The following is a 22,824-nucleotide window of genomic DNA, read 5'->3' on the forward strand; positions in this document are numbered from 1 at the left end:
TCAGTCCCCAATGGGCAAGGGGCAAACGTTACCAGAGTTGGTCTTGTGTTCATTTCCTCAGTAGAAAATGGCCCCTTCGATAATGTGTTCAGAGGGACATTCTCCTCATGTGTCACTGCCAACTTGTCTAGTTTCTTAAAGTGCCTTCCCAGTCGGACAGGGGATGTAACTTTTACGTTATCAGTGAGGCAGGCGCGGTGGGTTCTCACCACAGAACCATTCTGTGCAATGTATATATTGCCATTAACATTACCGTGGATATTAGGATTGTGAAGACGGTTTCTCTGACATTCAGGAGCACTGTCTTCTCCAGTTGAGCTAGTTTCATATTCACGATCAACAACTAATTTGATCATTCTTTTTCTTGCCCACTGTCAAAGTTAAAAAAAAATAAAAAAATTGATTATCAGAGGAATTAAGAGGGCAAAGATTATAATGCCTGTGAGATTAAAAACTTTTGCTAGAAAGCCATCAAAGGTAAATAATTCAAAAGAGGGAGAAGGAAACAGATTATTAACATGAGTTTCTTTTGCAATAAGGCTTCATTTGTTTTAGAGCTTAACTTCTGAAGAAAGTGTTGCTGAGTTAGGAAGAAGACATTTATTTCAGAAAGTACATTTATTCTTTTACATCAAATTGCTGCTCTACATGAAAAAAAAAGAAATATATATATTATTTATATTTAAATAAGGATCTGATCCATTGTTTGACAGTTGCTATACGATTCCGGAAAGTTGAATTGGAAAAGAATGCACAGCGATAGTATATTCTGTTCATACTAGTGTTATACCTCTATTCCCAATGTTTTAAAGTAATTTTTAAACCCACATTATTCTAATTCCTAATTAATTCTTCATTGTTAACCATATGTTTTGCATAATTTAATGCATTTATTCCCTTGAAGTATCCTGGTTTTCTGGGTAATTTCATTAAAATACATGTTAACTTAAAAGAAAATATCTTCCCACCCAGCATAATTTATTTAGTATCACCCAATACTGAACACTAATTACTGTAAACTTTCCTTTTGCAAACAACTGGAATACAATGGACATTTTTACAAATTTATTTTTCTTTAACCAATCCACATTAGAAATGGTAGGGAGCAAAGATTAAATAATATGAGGTTACTCTCAAAATATTATTACATTTTCAGGTATGTGAATTACCAACACATTGCACTAAGTAAGCCATGTTTTTTTTTTTTTAATTTTCAAACATATATATATATATATATATATATATATATATAGTATTATGTTTACTTACCCAGAAAAAACCTGTATAAATTTTACAATTTATTTTTATTTTCTAAATTCACTGTAACTCATAACCACAATGGAAATGAAATGGTAGTCAATTTCATCTTTTAATTTATTTTATTTAACCTCTAATATTTGAAAATGCCAGCTACAAACTTAATTGAACATGTTCATGATCTTTCTGATAATACCTTTGCCAGTTGAAATGTACATATATGCAAAAGTTGACTTTTAGAGACCTCATTTGTTGCAGTCTGTCCTAAGGAGTTATTTTTTTTAAAGGTGATATAAAAACAACTGTAAGTATTCATACAATCCATTCCAATAGGCAGGGCATCCTTGTAATTCATAATGCCACACAGCATTAACAGAAATCCCACTAGATGATATTAAATATTGATTAACCGATTGCATGTCTTCTGATTTAGTAATTAGGAAAGATGAGACAGTTTCACCCTAATACACTCTAACATATACATCTATTTGGATAGCATATATATTCACTTTTCTGGCATATCTCTAATCTCAAATTAGATCAAAATCATGATCAATTTCCTCCCCTTCAAGGGTCATTTTAGAGAACACACAGAAGGCACTGCACACAAGAGCATTCATCACTGCAAAACTCCCACCTACTGTCATCTCTTTTAAAGTGCTGTGTTGTAACCTTCAGAGTCTGCTCCTGGAGGCTTCGTTTGGTTTGCATCCCTGCTTGTGTCTTGTTCTGGCACCTGAAAGCCCCATGGACCTCCAGACTGACTTTCACTAGTACTGGTTGATTCTGATTCTTCCTCACTTTCCACACCTCTTTCCACAGAAGCTGATTCTACGCTGCCCTCCTCAGTGATTTCTTGAGCTTCAAGGTCTGTTGATTCTTCCATCGGGGCCAGCTCACTATCCTCTCCTTCTGGGTGCTCTTCTTCCCCCTTCAGTTCTTCTGGTTCTTCGCGTGGTTCCTTTTTCTTAGGTTGGACTTCCTCTTCAACAACGGGCCTTCTTCTTGCAAGAAAAATGTTTTTCCTTGCCTTTTCTCCTTCTGATTCTGTGGATTCTGATTCTGATTCTGGGGTAGAACTTTCCACCTCCTCAGAAGGTGTCTCTGACTCAGACTCTTCTGTCGTCTCAGACTCACTGAACTCAGATTCGGTTTCAGTGTACTCAGTGTAGTCACTTGAGGACTCCTCCTCTGATTCCACAGTGCTTTCTGAAGCTTCCTCTGGTTCCAGAGTTAGTTTCAAATAGTCTTTATCTTCTTCCTCAAGGCGTCTCTGCCACTCTTCACCCTCAAGGTCAATGATGCCTCTTCTATCAGCTAGTCTTCTAACTTTCTTAAAAATCATTGGGAATATCCTGGCCCTCTTCCATGTTGTGTATGTAGGTTCAGCTGCTGGTGGCTTTTCAATAATGACAACTACTTCTTGCTCCTCACTAGGCTCTCTAACTTTCTTTGCCTTTTCCTGAAAATCATGAAAATGCAATTGAAGTGTCAGCTGGGGGATGGTTATGTTGTGACCTTGTCCCACACAAGTTAAGCAGGAATGAATCTGTGAGGTAATAGCTTCATTCAAGTTATATAACTGGTTGCAGAAACAATCATGCAAATCTCTATTGTTTACCCCAACTTTATATCGACAGAAGATAACCAAGAAAAAGTAAATTATTTTATTTTGGCTTGTACTGTACAATACCAAATTCTAATGCTTTCTCTATTTTTTTTCCTATTCAAAATTTATTTTCCATCTTATGTCAAGGGAGGAAAAAAAATTGTTATCGCTTCCCTGTCCCATCCCTAGACTTTAAATATTTTTTATGTATTTCTTTTAACAAAATTTTAAATAATGAGGTAATTATGATAGTTTATCTGAATAGCCTGTGAAATTTGACTATTTTCTTAATTTTGAACTGGGTAAAACTATAGCGACATTTATTTTTTTGTGTGTGGGATTTTTTTTTTTTTTTTGATAAATGTTCCAAGAACTATTTCAAGCAAAATTAAGAATTTGATATAAATGACTCATGCTAATTTAAACATAAATCATACTTCATTAAACATATTGGTGGTAATATTTAATTTCCTCTGATAACTTTTCAGTTATGGAGACTATACTTTTTATGACTTTCAGTATGATAGACAATTTAAAAACAAAACTAAACATTGTTTTGCAAAATACTTTCTATGTATATTATTATAATGTTATCTTTATCAGAAAAGATAAACATTGGGAATTTTGAAAATATAACTGTATTATGAATTTATTCCAGGTGTTTAAACATTTTATAGAAGGACATAAATTAAACTTACATAAAAATTAATTTCCTTCTATACACAGGGCAATAAAATGGTCCGCGTTGTTAAATTTCTATGGAAAACATGTATTAAGTATATAGGATTTCTGATTTTTACAATATTGTTTAGTGTGCTATTCAAATAGGGTTAAAATTTATTCTTGGAATATTAACTTTATGTAAGAAAATTATAGGAATTACCTCTTCCTCCTCAATTCCCTCCTCAGCTTCAGCAACCACCTCACCATATTCTTCAGCAGGTGGTAACAAGCGACGGCGACTTCCATATTGAGGCATTTCATACCTGTAATAGAAACTTACAACTTTAAATATATACATACATACATACATACATACATTTATTTATTTATTTATTTATTTATTTATTTATTTTTGCATATGGTCAGTGTAGACTCTACCATGACTGCTCTCTGTGTTCTTCTTTTTCTTCATCATTCAATCAACAGATATTTATATAGCATCTATTAGGCTGTTATAAACTATTTATAAAACCACAAGGTAAGTACTATAACCTGATGACCAATGATTTTTGCCATAATGGTACCCTGGAATAACAATAAAGAGAGTCAAGTTATTTCAGATTTACGTTTTGGGGAGACTAGAATGAAAAGAAAGGCATATTATTGCTTAATTGATTGAAGATTCTAGGACACAAGATAGGTTCTTTCTAAAAGTATAATAGCTTATTGAGAACATAAAATCTCTATGTTTATAGTCAAGATCTACTTTAAACATGGTATGTACTGGTCTGTACATTTCTCTGCTTCATTTATTGAAAGCAGTTATCTTTTGTGTATAGAAGTGAATTTTGAAATGCTTATTACTAAATTCTAAAGTATGTTTTCTTCTCAGTTTCTCTTGGATAAAATCTTGAGGCTGACTGGTTAGATAAAAGGTTAAACATCTCATATGAACAATAAAGGTGAATTAAGGAATTGAGCAAATATGTTTGACTTTTATTTCCCATTTGAATAATTTTGAATAATTTTTACTGCAGTCTTAGAGTTGTAGTCAATATCAATACAGAACATCAAAACAGAACTCAATATGGAAAAATGGTTAAAACTCTACTGAAATTAAAACTAGATACGTTATTCATTTTCAAAGCTGAAACTGATAAAATGACATTTATAAAACAAATGCTAGTAATAATAATCATTTACTAATTCCTCATTATTTATACAATATTAAGATACTGGATAAAAAAATCTGAAGATGTACCCATGCTCATAACTGTAATAATCTTGTCCATATTCCTGGCCAGGGTCATTTCCAGACTCCATGGATAACTCCTGTTGTTTAAAAAGAGAAATTGCATTTGAAAACAAATTCTTATCACATTTCAGATCACAGTCAGATTTCCAGACCTAGAATTCGATGACTCTCAAAATACTGCTGCCAAAATAATTTCAATTACAACTGTTAGTTATACATATTCAAATAGTTCTTTTCTGGCTGTAACTATTTTAAACAAAATAAGGCTGTGTTATTAGAATTGAAGGGGTAAAAAAGGTAAATTTTTTTTATAGTGGTAAATCTGTTAAAGATTGCATTTGAGCATATTGCTTGTTCTTAGCTAAGTTTTAAAACTATCAATAGGCGGTGAATATTTCATTCTATTTTAATGTATACTATTAACAGGTTTTAGCCTTGAGGAAAATTACAGCATTATCTTCAGCATTGTTTCATCTTCCTTCTAACAGTTTTCTAGTCCCCAGAGCACTTCCATTCATCAAAATTTATTCCTAAGAAAGATCTGATAATAAGCATTTATACATTAATAAAATTCCATTAATGTGAGATATTTCCCAAGAATGTTTACATGTTAAAATATACGGATAATTCTGGATTTAATTCTTTTTTTTTAAAAAAAGGGAATTTGTCAGAGCAGAGCCCTTTCAAGTTTTCCAGTTCTAAATTATAGACAACACTGATTTTTGTCAAACTCTACTCTTATAAAAAGATGTGTGTGTTTTTTTTCCCCTGAGATATACATATGAAGCTAGTTTTAAGTAACTATTAAATTCAATGTCATTACATTTCCTTGTTAAATTCTATTTTAATATTTATATAGGTCGAACTGAATTGTTAATTAAATCAATTTTTCAATGAAGAAAAAAGGAAGAAAAATCATAGATATCAACAGGAAAATGGGTTGGTACTTATTTCTAAAATCATGTATTATTTATGAGAATTAATTCTGCTGATCCAAGTATAATATACAGTCAGGAAAAAAATGTTCTCTGAGAGCACAAATATATATATCATTAGGAAAGCATGAAAATTCATAGCTTGTATGACCCTAAATTGTGCTTTGTTTGGCAAAGATCATTTTTTTAAAAAACTGATTTTGATGCCAACATTCTAATCAAAAAATACTATCAAAAAATCTGGATTTGATTTCTCTTGAAAAATAAAAAATATGGCAACACTGGGCTCATATTTTCACGTCATGAATTTAGTTAGATTGCTTACAGCAATCATGTTCTCTCCTGCTTACTACTATGCACTCAACTTCACTGTTTTACACCTATATCCATAGTTGCAATAGGATCTCCTATCTGCTCTTTTTAATTTTTTTTACATCTAATTTTTTCCATTCACTTGCATTACATCATTTAAGTTTGCAGTCCCTCTACTCTACTAATGTACTATCCCATGACTTTGCAATTTACAAAGTTTTGTAAATCAACTGTAACGGAATCCACTTTTGATGTTAAAACTACTTCAGTTCACCCTTCAGAATAGCTAAGATTATAAAGAAAGAAAAAGATCATTGATACCATGTTCTGGCAGCGACACTAGCACTGTAAGTCTCATACACTTCCGGAAAGATTATAAATTAGTAAAACCCTTTGGGAAATGTTTGGCAATAATACCAACATCAAATATATGCATATCCCATTTCACAGAAATCCAATATAGTTCAGTTTATAAACCCAACATAAACATGTACAATTATGTACCATGATACAGTATTCATAACAGCCCAAAACTGGAACCAATGCAAAAGTCCATAATGTAAACACATTACAACATCACACAACAACAGAAATGAATCTCCCAAACAAAAAATAATGAGCAAAAGAAGTCAGGTACAAATGAAACATTATTCAATTTATAGAAACTTCAATATGTGTTAGAAGACAGGTGAAAAGCTTTCAATCAGCAATTAACCTCAGATAAACCTCATTAGCTATAATACTGCCACTACACAATCAATGCCTACATTTAGAAAAAAGGAAATACTGCCATATATGACTACATGGATGTAACATGGAAGGCATTATGCTAAGTGAAATAAGTCAGACAGAGACAGATGTTTCATGGTATCACTTATATGCGGAATCTAAACAAATATTTAAATAAAAAGTCAAGAAACAGAGAGTAGAAAAGTAATTGTTAATGGCTGGGGGTGTGGAGAGGTTGGTAAAAGGTTAAAAACTTGCTGCAAGATAAATAAGATTTGGGGTTCTAATGTAAATATTTGATAACATTGTATTGTATAATTGAGATTAGCTAAGAGAATAGAACTAAAATATTCTCACACATAATAAAAGGTAAATTTGTGAGGTGATAGACGTGTTAATTAACTAGATGAGGGGACTCTGCACGATGTACAGATGTAGCACATCACCATAATTTACACACAAAATATCTTAGTTTTCTTTGTCAATTATACCTCAATAAAGCTGAAATTCAATGTGTGTGTGTGTGTGTGTGTGTGTGTGTTTGTGCATACATCATTAAAATATTTATCTTAAAAATAAAGAAGTGGTTAGGGAAACGAGAAATTGTATGTGAGTATTGATACGGATGACATTTCTGTAGAGCTAGCAGGGCATGTGCATTCTGTAAATATTATCTAGGTATACAATATGATTTGTATACTTTTATGCTGTGGTTTTATTTCAACAAAAAAATGTTCACTATGGGAAGGGGGTGGGAGGGTAGGAAATGAGGTCGGGAAAGACCAGTAAGAAATGAGAATGAAGTTAAAGTCTACATTTAAGTTATTCAAACTGAATACATACATTATATACAGATTGGTAGGCTTAGGCTTTTGTGGCATCTAAAACCCAACGTAATTTTACCAATATAAATGAAGCAAAGAGGTCTCAGAACTAATACTTTTAAATGGCTTAGTCGATACATGTTTAATATCATACATAAGGAGACTGAGAAAAGTATTGAAACCCAAATGCCCATTAATGGAAGAATGAATACAGAAAATGTGGCATATACATACAATGGAATACTATGTAATCTTAAAAAAGAAGGCATTACTGCCATATTCAACAACATGGATTAACCTTGGGGATATTAAGTTACATGAAAAAAGCCAGTAATAGAAAGGTCGGGGCCGTATGATTCCACTTATACGAAGTATCTAAATAGTCAAACTCATAGAAGCAGACAGTGGAATGATAGTTGCCACAATGGGGGGGAGGGGAGGAAATGGGAATTTCTGTTCAACAGGTATAAAGTTTCAATTAGGCAAGATGAAGAAGTTCTGGAGATCTGCTGTACAATACACTGTGCTTATAGCTAACAGAAACATTGTGTTATACACTTAAAATTTGTTAAGAGGTAAGATCTCATGTTAGGTGTCCTTACAGCAATTAAAAATGGTTCTGAAGTTGAGTTTTAATAACTTTTAGCAATGATAGAAAATAAACATTTATGGAAAGAATGCAACTGAGTGGATTTCAGATCTTAAAAGTTAGAATCAAATAATTTTCTTTACAGATAATTTTCTTGTTTTTCCTAAAGGGAAAATAAAACTCAGCTCTTGCTAGCTACAATATATATCTGGCACCCGATGACTTTAAAAAAATAAAACAAATAAATAAAAGGACAGACGCAACCAGTCACTGTGTAGTCTGAGTTAGAAAGGAGAGATAGACACTAGTAGAAAGAAATGATCTGAAGGGTCCCTCTTGGATTCTTATGCAACCCATTACTGAAGAATGGACCATCAGCTCTTCAGAAAAAACAAACAAGCAAACAGGCAAAAATGCAGGAAGAAAGGAACTGGTGACCATTGACATTCCTGATTTGGCTTGAATAGACAGTGAAACACTCCACACAAGAGGCCCTGTTGCCTTTAGTGCTAGATAGGTGAGTCCCGAGTTTGGAAAATCATGCTAAGTTGCATACTAAAAAGTGATTTTGTAGGCAGATAAAACACAAAGTTGTTTTTAAAATTCATTTTTTGCTGAGAGAAGAGAGTTTCACACAGAGAAGACATAGTATTAACTTAGTATCTTATTAACCAAAAAATAAATATTTACACTGATGTAAACAAAAAGAACAATAACTACCATTTACTGAATTTCTTCTTACTATGATCCAGTAGCTGAGCTGGGAGCTTATGTGTTCAATATTATTGCTAACATTTTATAAAAGATGAAATTAATGCCCAGGAAAGTGCATATCTCGACTAACATGTTGCATCCAGTAATTGGCATTTGGATTTTAACTCTGAGTTATCTAATTCAGTAATCTATGGAGATGTCTCATGGAAATTTTTGTGAAAAATTTATAAAAGTGGAATATTCCTTGCCAGTCAACCTCCAAATTTGGGAAGGAAGTTTTAACCACAAAATGCTTCTTTTTAGATAAGTGAAGATTGTTTTGTTAAGAAAATGAAATAATGTTTTTAAGTGGAGCTTATAAAATACTAAATTTGCCAAAGGAAATATTTTTACATAACATTACTTTAAAAAAATTGCAGCATTAAAACATAACAAATATAAATGATATGAATTTATTATATAGCTGTGGTTGTCTTTTTCTCATTGCAGAAAAAAAAGTCATAGGCATTTTGAAATAGACATGTGGCCAAAGGCAGTATTTTGAATTACATGAAATAATTTAAAGACTGTTAATCATAACCTAATTTCTACCTTTTGTTATTCAGCACAGATGTCTGCAATTTTTTTAGCATTCTTTTTCAACCTTTGCAAACTAATCAAAATCTTATCTCAGGAACAGTTCTGATTCATTTATATAAGAGACTGATCAAGTTTATGCATTACTTCACTGAATGATAGCTTGCTTTTAATAGGACCAAAATTTTTATCTGTCTAATTCTCAGAGGATGAAGCCAAAAAATTGGAATTTCAGCCACCAGTAAGAAGTGGTAAGGTGATTTGTTCATTTGTTTATTTATTTTATTTTAAAACAACCTTTTCTCACTCGCCAAATTATGCCAGGAGGGCAGCTACCCACTCTGCCTACATATAAGATGGACATTACAGTCACATAAAGTACAGTGAAAACCCAGGGAGGTTGAAAAGAGAAAGGAAATTGATACCTCTGGTTTAAGAAGAGAAGGCCTCAGCAGTTGTTCTTGCTGTCAAAGGAAATTAAAATAGAAAAAAGAAAAAAAAAGATTTAGAAAATAATTCAGAGGGAAAAGGTAGATTATGATTGAAAAGAGAGAAAAAAAGGTTACAGTTTAAAACTGGTTACCTTGGGATTATCTGCCATTATTCATGTGATAGCTACCAATAGCATTAAATAATATTTCGACTATTTATGTTGGAACATAAATTTATAAAGAATTAATTTATTTTAATTTCATCATTGTTTTAATTAACATCAAGGTTAACGTTAATAAATGAAAATCTATAAAGAATGTTCTTGGTTTGAGCTTCATATTACAGAGTCATTATGCTTCTATAAGCACTTTAAGTATCATAAAATTCTTCATAGCAATTTCAACCTTGTTTTAAATTGCCCCTCTTTTTTTCTCCTTAATCACATTAGATGTAATCAGGTTTACTAGGAAGAAGGGTAGAGTACACAAAATAATGATATAGAATGATAAATATACTTGTCATCATATTTAAAACATGTTTCCCATTTTTACCAAAATGTGGATTGCCTGTACTCAAACATTAAGCATGTTTTCAGAATTTCTTTTGTGATTAAGGAAAGTGTCCTTCTTCAGATTTTGCAAGAATCACTTCCTGTTGCTGCCCCACTTCACTCACACTTATTTAAAGGAAACATGGTCACTACTGGTCTGTTTCATGATGATTTATACTTCCGTCAGATGAAAAGAAGATTCACAATTCAAATTTTGGGTTATCAACTCTTTGTGGGGGAAACAGTTACACAACAGGAATCTGAAAGTAAGCGGTGGGAAAGTGGACAGAGAAGTTCTGAGGAATACTTCCACCAATGAACCAATTGTTTGAAATGGTCAGTAGAAACTGTTTGAATGAACAGATAGACTTTCCATGGTACATACAGTCGTTAGTGAGTTAGTCTACTTAAGGTATTCATTTAAAAGAGTGGGAAGTTTAAGTTAGAAATATTCTGATTCATTCTGTTAGCTATTATAATTATCCCTGAAAGCCAGTTATGCTTAAAGGCATTCATCTTAATTTTCAAATAATTCTAAACTATTAGCAAATCAGATCATATGCTTATCTCAGTCTCTTGACTGAAAAGCTTTGTGCTAAACCATACATACTAGGTTCTCAGTGACTTCAGTGATAGCACCATTTACAGTGTGGCTAGTCAAATACTCTTGGCCACAATGCTCCGTATGTTCTCTGTAGACTGGGAGTCAAAGTCAAATTAACACAATAGGAAAGCCAGTCATTTTTATTATTATTTTTTTTAACTCTTTAAGATCTCAAGCTCTAATGTGTTAGGATGGAGTATTGGACTGGTAAAAAGAACAAATATCAAGTAATCCTACAGTTTCTAAATTAGGTTTATAGCCTTAGAAAAATAAATTCAGGGGAATCTCACAATACTAAGCAATAGTAATTCAGGAAAAAAAATAAATTTATCCTTGAATAGGCGAGCAGTTGGTCTTTCTTCACCCATTAATAGACTTAAAATACCCAAACAAAGAAGCAATAGATATAAAAGAAATAGTATAGCATACTTATACGTTTTGTTAAAATAAAAGAAAGTACCCTGGTTTTGAAAAAAATATAAATCAGTCCTTGGTATAACGTAACACCATAAAGCCCTTACCTCTGATGCATAACCTCTCCTGCAAGGCAGAAATGAAGAAATCGGTATTAAACATCTTGGGTTTTTAGGTTAAATAAAAGTTTTGGTGAGGGTGTTTAAAAAAAAAAATCTGAAAGAAACTGAGAAAGCAATTTTTGCTAAAAATTGTCCCAGTGAGAAATATATTTTGTGGCAGTATCAAGACAGGAGGCTCAAGGTTTCATGCCCACATTATTAAAAACAATTATCACCCCAACCCTCATTCCATATGAACACCAAAACTTACACAATCTATTTTGTCATAATGGTGTACAGTAACAAACTTTGTTTTTCAAGTGGAATAAAAAGTATCCTATATCATTTCTCCTAGATGTCTTAATACATATAAGATACTCATTTAGGGAAAGATGTGTTTTATACATGAAAAACATACTAGTTCAGAATCCATGACTAGAATATGTTCTTCCAAATGTTTGTGAAATTTTTTTTATTTGTGTCAATTTATTCTAAAAACAGTGAATGTAAAATATTACTAGCTTTTAAGAGTGAATTAGACATGAAGTGTCTATGACATTATTAAACATGAAGTGAAAAAGTTTTTAAAGATATAATAGTCAAACTTTCAATATTACATAAAACTTTATGAAGTTCGTGGAACACAAGTTGGTGAAACATTTGACCATACTTGAGAGGGGAAAAAAGTATAGCGTTTTTCAATGTTGAATGTCACTAATTATGAATATTTTTACTTACTATTCATTAAAAATTGTCCTAAAGTATTAAACTGGTGCTACTGACCATGCTATATGGAATTAATAAGCAACTTCCATGAAGGTTTATTATGAAGTTATGTACATAACTTTCTAAACTCCAACAACAACAAATCTCTGTAGAAAATTTCTTTAAATAATTACAAGGCCTTCACAAAATAAATCTACTTATCTGAAAACAGCTTTAGTGGTTAAGGCACTGCTGATTGAAATGGTTGGTGATAGTGGTAATACAATAATCACCACTTAATCCTATCAGCAATTTATTATTTGTAATAGTTCTGTAGTAAGATTTTCAGAGTGCTTATATGGTTCTACCAATAGTTATGGTAATGATAATACTCCTAGAGCATTAGAAGTTCAGATAATTTCAACTTTTACTCAATTTGTATCTTTCAGAGATACAAAAAGTAGAGAAAACTCGTATTTAGATTTTAATAATGACAACTGAGTCACATACATGATATAGAATGTCTAACTAAAACTACATTTTATCTTCTAAGATATTTAAACTGCATCTTTTCTTTAGCAATATTTTCCATAAATGTGGGAAATAAGATATCAATAGATGCACACTACTCTTCTATTAATGTTTTTGTTGCTTTCATGTGGTTATTGTTATTGTTTGTCTTAGCTCAAGGGCAAAAAGTGACTTAGAAGAGATACACAACAGAAACAATACGTGTAATGATCTGTGTACTTCCAATAAACATGTCACTCTGTTGATTCCTACAAAACTAGTCATATAATATTAATATATGTGTCTGAGTAGTTTATATCTAATATGTATTATTTCATTTTTTACCATTTGTATGTTTTATAGCTTACTTTTTAAAATAAGGAAAATATATGGTATCCTGCTTTTGTCTTTTAATAAGGTATCTAATAATTCTTTATGCATTAATTGTAGCATAATAAATGCAGAAGGAAAACAGGTGCTCTTTTTCCAGAGGGTGGTTGTCAGGTTGTGGAAGATTAGGAGTTTAGGAGAGGAAAAATATTTTGGCTTGTGTACTCAAAGAATATTAGAATAGTAAGTCTCATGTAAAAGAGTTTCTATCAACATTTATGATGAAGCCGGGGATCTCATAATGTGTCAGTAAAAGACTAGATTAAATATAAAACATGACTATGGATGCTTCATTTGAAAAGTAAAATACTAATAAAATTTTTAGATCACATAAATATCATGAAAATATTATAGAAAAGGACAATGTAACATTTTAGTAAGGCTAGAGTAACCTAGATAAAACTTATTTAGATTTCTTATAATATTTCTTTGGTCATTATTTAGAGATATAATTAAGGAATTCTAAGGAATTATCAAGACAATTCTTTCCCACTTCCCAGGTAGCTTAAAACACACACACACTCACATTGAAGGCTTACACAATTGTGAATAATACCTTGTCAGAGTCCGCCAAATAGCACAAGTTCTCATGCATATGACCAGCTGCCAACAAAAACTCCAACTGAAGTTTTTCAGTAAAAGAGAGAAAAAAATCATATTCAAGAACCCCAAGAAAGAAATTATTCTTGATTTGGATGAAAAGAATCTGAAGCAGAACTAATGAAAATCATTAGATTTACAAATTGTTTTTGATATGATTTTGTTAATTAGGGATGCCAGACCAAATTCTTAAAGAAACGTAACATAATATAAGAGCTGAACAAAACCTTTGAAATGATGCATTGCTGGTCCCTGAACATATAGTATATAGTTGCAATGGTAATTATCAAGGAAGATTTTTGCTTATCTTTTGGAATTGTGCTTTTCTCTGTGCAGATTTACATCTTCTAAAGTATTAAAATTGCACAGTAAAACCAACGATTATGCTTGTATTTAAAGTAAAGATTTCCAGGAAACAAAATTTATTCCATGTATTAGGTAGGAAAAACAAAGTAATTACTTGATGGTCAAGTGTAGCTTTCATTAATAAGATAGGAAGATAGTACTTAACTTAGCTGGTGCCTTTAAGAATTTACCAAGTTGAGTTCTAAGATACGAGAACTACTACAACTACAGAAATATTTTCCTAATATATAAATTTCTGTTTTTTCTGCCTAAAACAAAGAGTAAAGACCTATATAAAACTGGTGATAGTTTAGATATATTTATTCTTAATTCCTATTTAAATTTTTTATGTTTTTTTTTCTATAGACTATAGTCTAAATTTGGATGTATTATTCTGTAGTAATTAAAAGTAATTGGGAATGAAGCTAAAATGCCCTTTTCTATAATTTTAATACATAAGCACATTTTATATTACTAATAAATTAATGAAAAATATTTGTGATTTTCAACAATGAAATAGTCACTAAATTCACACTAGATAAACCTTTGCAGACATTTATTTAACCTTCTTTTGATGAAACTGATTAGAATTTCTTTATTAAACATGATATAAATATTTTCTTCGAAATAATCTTATGATAAAATTATAATTAATGAGACGATGTAATAATGTGGACAAATAAAATTAAAGAGCACTTTAAACATCTGTAGGAACAATTAAATGTCTTACAAAAGTCAACGACTCAAGTTTATTTTCATTATAATGAAGGAAAAAGAAAGCTCAATGAGAAATCAATAGATAAGACAGCAACTGAGAAAAAGTAAAAGGTTTATCAAATGTATAAGCACACTAGTAAGATGAAAGCAAGTCAGAATAAAAGATGTTCTTATAAGAAAATAGATGACTTCATCTTCTAGAACCTGGAATTTATTTTGTAATACCATAATTCTGCCATCTCTTACATTTCAGGATAAATAACATTTTAATTGGTAATATTTCTTCTTACCAAATACATAGTCTTCAAGGAAATAACAACCTATGATATTTTATAGCTTACTTGTAACAGTCTCCTTTTTTCCTGGAGCACTCATATAAAACTATGAATGATGAAAAAGTAAAAGTTATTTCATTAACACGATCAACAAGCCATTGGTTTAAGTTGTATATCTAACTTTTATGCCCATATATTCCCATTAAAAAATAGATTGAAATTACTTACTTTTTAAATCAATGTAGACAAATAACTACTTCGTAGTTAAGAAAATTAAGATAAATCTATATGAGTTAGTAATGATGAGGTTAATAATATTTTAAATTAAAAATGAGGGAAAAAACAGTATCGCATTGATTTTAAGGTAAAATAATAGAATCTTCTTTAAGGTTCAAATTTGGCTCCACTTGAAGATTACGGCCAACAAAAGAGTTGTCCAGTTAAAACAGGAAAAGCAACATTACAGTGAAGTAGATTGACTGTGAGATTGTTTATCAATTTCCTCAACAATATTGTGCAGATTCTCCTGATTTTGTTCAGATGTCATTTCCATATTTGTTATCTTTGAGGGGCAACTAGTCTGAAGTTTTGGGTTGTGTGTTAGTGGATAGTTTTTTTCTATTTGACTGTACATGTTAGCTATTGACTTTTCAAGTTCTGCTAAGTTTTTCACATGCTTGAGGATTCCTTTTGGCTCTCTTTGAGGATCTGCATGACATACTGTTGTTGGTGTTGATTGCTGTATCACAGAAGACTTCAGTTCCTTGGGTGGTGTCACACTGACTGTGTGTTTAACAGCTGGTATACAAACACATATAGTGGATGGAACTGAAGTTGAAGGAGGTGCTGGAGAAGGAAGAGGAGGGAGTGTTGGAGGAAGACAGGGAAGTGAAGAAAGAAGAGGTGGAAGAGAAGCAGTAGAGGGAGGAGAAGAGGAAACAGAAAGTGGAAGCAGAGGAAAAGGAAGAGGAGGAGGACGACAAGGAGGAGGACAGGAAAGAGCAAAAGGAGTAAGGACCGGAGGAGGAGGAGGGGGAGTAAGAGGAGGAGGAAGAGGAGAGATGGTTGGTGAATGGAGATTTTCAAAAATGTTCCTTTTGGTTTCAACAGTCAACGTACAAGTGGGTGTCTCTCTCCTTAAAAGTGGAGAATTTAAAATGCAAGGCATTGAAGGAGAAAGTTCCAAGGAACAGTCAGCAGGAGAAACAATAACATTAGGCTCTGATTTGAGTTCCACAGTTCTTGAAACAGTTGGCAAAACAGAGAGTGAGGAATGAGACCAAGGAGAGGAAAATGAAGAGTCTGAAGACAGAGATTTCAACTGTTCCGTTCCTTGTATAATCGGTGATTCACCTGGCCTTATTTCCTCTTTCTCTCTTAAACTTGTATCTTTAGATGTAAGCAAGATATCCCTGCTACCTCTTGTGTTTGGATAGGTTCCAGGGATTTCATTTTCAGCTTTCTGCCTATTGTTTCGCCATTGCTCCAGTTCTATGGTTTCTGGTCTATTGGGAAGTTCCCGTATTGGTCTCCTAGGTAAGCAGATTGCCTGATTCCACATCTTCTGAATGCTTTCTCTTGGGCCCCTCAGAGGGTCATTCTTGGCTTGAGTGTTGGGTAAAAATGACCCTACAGAATCTGTTCTCAGTGAAAAGTCCAATTTCGTTGATCTTTGATCTATATTTTCCTTATAAAGGGCACTATGGGTACTTAAGGCATCTTCATCAGATACCAATGTGAATTTTCTTGCAGACTCGGGCTGGTTGTTCTTAAGGGATCCATCTATATAAGCCTGCTTGTGAGCCTCAGTAGGATTGGAAGAAAAGGGCATCACAACGTGCTGATGTTTCCTGTCTTCTGGAACTGACTTATTTCCCCTGCTTTGTTGGAAATGGTAGAGAAGGAAAAGACTTGAAAGAAAAGAAGATAATGAAATGTAAGGAGACAGGTCGTGACACAGCTTTCTTGAGAAAGATGTTTTTTATGGTACTCATTACTACTTCAAAATATAAAATGCCCAATAACACTAATCTACTGAAGCAAAACGTTATTTTCATATCTCTGTTCCTAAAAAGGCAGGGCAGAAAAGCTTGAGAGCTGTGAGTAGCATGAGAAATATTCAGTTTTTTTTAAATGTGTCAATCTGATTTTGTTTCAACTATTTTGATACAGCAAAGTATCCATGACCACACATACAGTTCTCTCATGTGTAAATCATCATTCTCAAAATTGCAGACTACCATTTTGGCTAATGGTTTCATATCCTTTGCCTTGGTTGAGGATGCTCAGAGCTGAATGTTTTGAGGAAAGAGGATCTTTAGCTGTATCTGAATAATACCTATCCATTATCTCTCATCTCAGTAATTTTCTCCTGCAGCTAACAGTACATTCATATCTGAGATAAAGCTTGCAAGAGAATACAGAAAGGGATTTTTTTTTGTTCTCCAGATTAAGAGAATAAAAGTCCCCACGCACTGGTGGGAAAATTTATTTCACAGAGTTCAACATCACAATTGAGAAACTGAATTTGCACTAGAATCTTGACAGATTATTTCTTCTATTTCAATTTTTGCTGAATCATTTTAAAAACATACATTTTACAAATAAAAGAGGGACTGTTGATATTTCTTTTGAACATGATCTGGATCAAATTTTAGTCAATATTCACTTTACTGAAAAGATTTACATTAACAAAACAGTTTTGATATCACTGGAAGATTTTCTCATACATGAGTCAGAGTGACTGTTAATCAAAAGTAAAATTGAATAAGTCAAAGGACACAAATAAGTGCCTCTGATGAAAGCACCAGGATCCTTCCCCCAGAAAGGCTGGGGGACTTGTGGTTTTGAATATTCTCTCATTAGACTTTGTTCTCAAGCTCAGAGTAACAGATTTATGTTTGTTGTTTCATATTTACCCACATAGCAGAAATGAATTAAAAGAGAAAATACTTTGGATAAAAATTAAATAGCCATTGAAAATTTGAAAAAATCGAAACATTGAAAAATTAAGATGACAGGTGAGGCAATAAAATGATACACAAAGCTGAAGTTGTTATTGTCATTTGGCAAAGATACAAACTGCAAGAAAGAATTGTCACAGGTAGACTAAGGTATCAAGACTACCTGAATACTTCAGAATGTGCAGATAATATGGATTAAAGAGACAGCAAACACTTTCTCTAATCTTGAAAAGTCATTAAAAAAAAATGGGTTTGACATTATATAGCAGTTGTTTTTGTGTAGATCTGTTTTTGGTTGAATTTTTCTTGGAAAAAATTATCTATATAATGGCATCACATCACTTCTGATTGAAAGATATATGTAAATATTTTTAACAAATTAAAAACAAGGAGGATTTTGAAACTCCTCTGGGTAGGCACAGGTACTATCTGGGGGGGCATTTGTTTAAACATCCATTTCAAGATATCAAAAGGGAAGGATGTGTGGAAGATACAACTTTCTATTTAAAAGCAAATTACTCCACAGTAAAAATAAAAATAAAAAATAAAAAATGAAAGAGACGATTACTGTCTATAGAGTAAAACAGCACTTAATCTATTCCACTGCATCTTTTTTTAATGCCCTTGTATTAGAATAATATTATTTACTTACTTATGCCTATGTATCCACAGGTGAGAAAGAGAAAACATGTGACAGAAAAAAAAAAGTTTTAACTATAGTTCATTTGAGAGATGATTATGAAAACACTAAAAGGAACTAGATTTAAGCACTTAATGTGTATGTCCAAAAACGCATGTTTTTATATTTTCTTTGCATTTATTCATAAGAATAATATGTAATAATGTTTTAGATAAAATCACATAGTATTTATTTGGTTGTTTTATCATATAAAATTACATCTAGCTATCTATTCCCTATACATAGGCAAAAATGAATCTATATTACATATGAATATTTCAATCCTAAAACAGAAATTTTAAGTGAGATTCTATGAATTGTTTCTATGTTCTAACTGAAATATTATTCCACACTGATTTATACAGGGGCAGTAACTATTGTTTTGAAGAAATATACAAGTACTATGATGACTATTACACAGCAATTACTGAATCTACATCAAGCTATTAATTACATCATAAAGCTTTTTTCAAAATGACCTTTAATATTTCATTTTAAAAATATTTGATAATAATTCATGTCATCCATTTTTTAATAAATGATGGTTAGAAGCCCTGTAAAAATTTTTGAATAAGTTAAAAATTTGTTAAAGATACTTAAATGTGTAGAATTTATAATACTTCAATAAATATATACGAAAATTGCAAATTCCTCTAAGGCTAACACACTTTTTCAAATAAAAATAGTCCATCAGTGTTGCTAATTGAAAATTATCACCATGAAACCATATTGATTCCAGATGATATTATATTATACCTTCCTTTGTTAAATAAAAATGACTATATATCCCTCATAATTTCATATAAAACACACTTAACTTGACACTTAAATCTTAAGTAGTGTTCCAACTTTCTTATGGGATAGAGATAGTTAACATAAATAAAGAGAATCAAATCATATTGGCTCAATTCCTACATTCACCAATAATTAAAAAAGAGACCATCATTTCCAACTTATAAAACAAATTACAAAAAACTATATTTAAGGCATGATCCCTGTGTTACACTATTATTTTAGAAATAGAATCACAAGCATTAAGTTGTTTTAAATTCAATGATATCATTCAAATATACAACATTAAAATCAGTTTTAACTTTTTAAAAACTATTTGGAACATAACCTCATACAATAGTATTAATATGGCAAATAATATTGACATGTTTAAAACCATTTTTTGCATTAAAACATAAATTTCATAATTTTTGAGGCTTGCTTTATTCATACAAGTAATTGCCACACATGCTAACAGTAGAACATGTTTTAGTCCCTAAACTCCACCCATTTCTAGTTAATAAATGTTTCTTGGACTCAATTTAGTCATATTCTAAATTTTATAACATCCTTGGATGTTTTGCATTTCATGTTCAGAAATAATTACTCTTGAATTAAAAAAATATATATATATATGTATATAGACAAGTTCAGTATCTCCAAACGAATCAGGTGTTGAGGGTTTATCATTATAGAGACAGTTGTGTAGTCTTTTAAAACAATTTAAAAGTCTCTTTCAAAAATGATTTAATATTGCTTAGAGATTACAAATAATATAGAATAATAATTAAGCTATCACAACAGTCTTTTGAAAGACTTATATTTGAACGGAATATATAAAAAAAGTCCTTATATTTGAAAGGAATATAAAAAAAATTCTCTAAGTGTTTGGGAAGTTAGTATTCTTTATTTTCATGCAGATATTAATTACTCTATTTCACGATGTTCTAAAATAGTAAATTAGAAAAGTCTATGGTTTTAGACCATACACATTTTTTTTTTTTTTTTTTAATATAGAACGCTTCACAAATTTGCATGTCATCCTTGCGCAGGAGCCATGCTAATCTTCTCGGTACCGTTCCAATTTTAGTATATGTGCTGCCGAAGTGAGCACTAGACCATATACTTTGTTTATGTAACAAAGCAGGAGTTGGCTTTTGAAACCAAATCAAGAATTACTATTTTATGACTGTGCTTTATTCTCATTTTCTATGAGAAAAAACAAAGTTGTTTTCAGAATCTATTTTTATTGTGGAAGAAGAATGTCTACATGATTCTAAATACTTAGAGATTTAAAATATAATGAATATTCAAGCTATTCATCTGCAAGTGTCTCTTCATATTGAAAACTTTTATTTTGTATTAGTTTTTATTTTTAATGTCTTTTTGGTTCTTTTTTTGATTATTACTTCTCTATTTAACTTCTCTTAGATTTTCATCTTATCAATATTTTGTTTTTAAAAAAAACACATATACTAAAGTAGGCTGAAAACTGCTTTTCAACATCAGGTTCGCATTAAATACTCACCACACAGCATCCATCAAAACCCACTTCTTAACACTCTTGAAAGGTCTACTTACGTTGTGCTGTCCCCAACTTCCTCATAGAGATGCGCACCCGGGGGCGGAGGGGGCGGTGGGGGTGCCGGGGGTGCGGCCGCTGGTGCTGCGGCCGGTGCTGCTGGTTTGGCCGCAGCCATCATCGCCTCCGCTGCTTGGAGCCGTGCTGTCTTGGTGCACTCAGCTTGGCGTCTTTAGTAAAATAAGGATGTTTTGTAAAACTATTTTAGAAGTCATATGCTTATGAATAGGCTACCTTGTAATAATAGTGTATAGTTATCAGAGGCACTAACGTTAAACAAATCTTTTACACCCATATTTGAACTTACAAACTGATATATTACAAAAGCATGCCCACAAGGTACCATTTACAAATACTCCCTTCCATGTAGTTCTTTAAATATTTACCCCTTGATCGATGGGTAGAATTCATTGGAAATATTTGCAAAGTTTATATTTAAAGTTAATGATAATATTAACAGAAGAAGCCAAATTAATTCTAAAAACGTGATTGACACTTGCTAGTGTTTGAACGGATCTCTTTCATAATGTGAGGCATATGGGAGATACATAAATTTCTTTTATTATGCATCTTTCATTTATTTAAATAAAAGGTTTCATTAAAAATGATTTGAAACACTTCTGGCATTAGTTTACAGAGGCTGATTAAGTCGGCATATTTAGGAGGGAGATTTGGTTTGTTTTTATTTCCTTTGGAGGCCTAGGAATGCCCGTGATTCTTGCATTAGAACAGGCTGTTCTTCTTGACTGTCCTGGACACTGATTGTTAATTCCTTCCTCAAAATCAAGCTCTCAAAGGGTAGAAGCTATCAGAGCAAATTGTCTTTTTCACATTTCCTCCACTTTTGTCCGATTGTGTAAAACCAGCTCAATTCTATATATACAAAACCACAAGGGAATTTGAACTAAAAAGTAGACACCTACTGCAAATACAAAGCAGACAAATAACACATGGTTCTGGGTAGGCTGACTACGTTAGGAGCATTATCTGGGGTTTCTCTTTTCATATAATCATGTGCAAAATATTAGTAATTATACTTACACTTTAAACCTGTTTGGGAAAGCATTGAGTAAGAAAAAAAGAGAAAGCTACATTAGAAATATTGTACTCATAATATTTTAATATGTGATTTATTCTAAGTTATGAACAATTTACTGGTTAGACTCTGACATAGATTTAATGACATAATAGGGAAATTAAGTCTTTTAATTCAGAAAGTGCATTTGGTAAGCGATTTGTTATTACTGTCACAGTCATATAAACTATCAAAACATTCATTACAGGAACCAAGAAATGAATGAAATAAGAAAAACTGGATTAAAATAAGGGTTTGTGAATCTCAACTTTGATAGAGAAATGAAATATTAAGAATGATCTGATCTTTATAATTGGCTTCTTGGTTTACTGTGCTCAAAGGATATTAAAGGAATGGAGGCAGGCAGCAAGCTCTGATTATACTCTTGGCTTCACTTTGAAGCTGAAAGGAGCCGTTTCTGGACACTGAATTCATGACATTTTTTTCCATATTTGCGTCTTGGTTTTTCCATGCATTGCAGATTTCAGACACATCTTAATATAAAAGAAGCACCATCCATTCCAATCTTATTTATAAGCAGAATATGAAGATAAAAATATTAGATTTTTTAAAAATAGAATTTTATTTTGAAACATGATCCACGCAAAACTCATTTTAATTCTGTAAATCTGTAAAAATCAGTAAGTA

At 31.8% G+C, this 22,824-nt stretch overlaps 1 protein-coding gene and 1 non-coding gene across 2 annotated transcripts in view; both read right to left on the reverse strand.

The window, feature by feature from the left end:
- Positions 1 to 254: 254 nt before the first annotated feature.
- The window catches only part of PCDH15 (protocadherin related 15), a 1,316,677-nt gene continuing 1,294,107 nt past the window's right edge, over positions 255 to 22,824 (reverse strand). The window contains exons 35-38 of the mRNA XM_088791982.1: positions 21,101 to 21,271; positions 3,750 to 3,852; positions 1,895 to 2,719; positions 255 to 371 (exon numbers count right to left, since the gene is read on the reverse strand). Coding sequence (XP_088648108.1) covers positions 1,910 to 2,719; positions 3,750 to 3,852; positions 21,101 to 21,271 — 1,084 coding nt within the window. The 3' untranslated portion in view covers positions 255 to 371; positions 1,895 to 1,909. The remainder of the gene's footprint in view (positions 372 to 1,894; positions 2,720 to 3,749; positions 3,853 to 21,100; positions 21,272 to 22,824) is intronic.
- LOC141573021 (U6 spliceosomal RNA) lies at positions 20,527 to 20,633 on the reverse strand. The gene has a single exon (XR_012498606.2). It is a non-coding gene; the product is annotated as a U6 spliceosomal RNA (small nuclear RNA).

The sequence above is a fragment of the Rhinolophus sinicus genome, chromosome 15 (genome assembly GCF_057876585.1).
Source record: "Rhinolophus sinicus isolate RSI-liver-muscle chromosome 15, RSI-T2T, whole genome shotgun sequence".
Classification (NCBI taxonomy): Eukaryota; Metazoa; Chordata; class Mammalia; order Chiroptera; family Rhinolophidae; genus Rhinolophus; species Rhinolophus sinicus.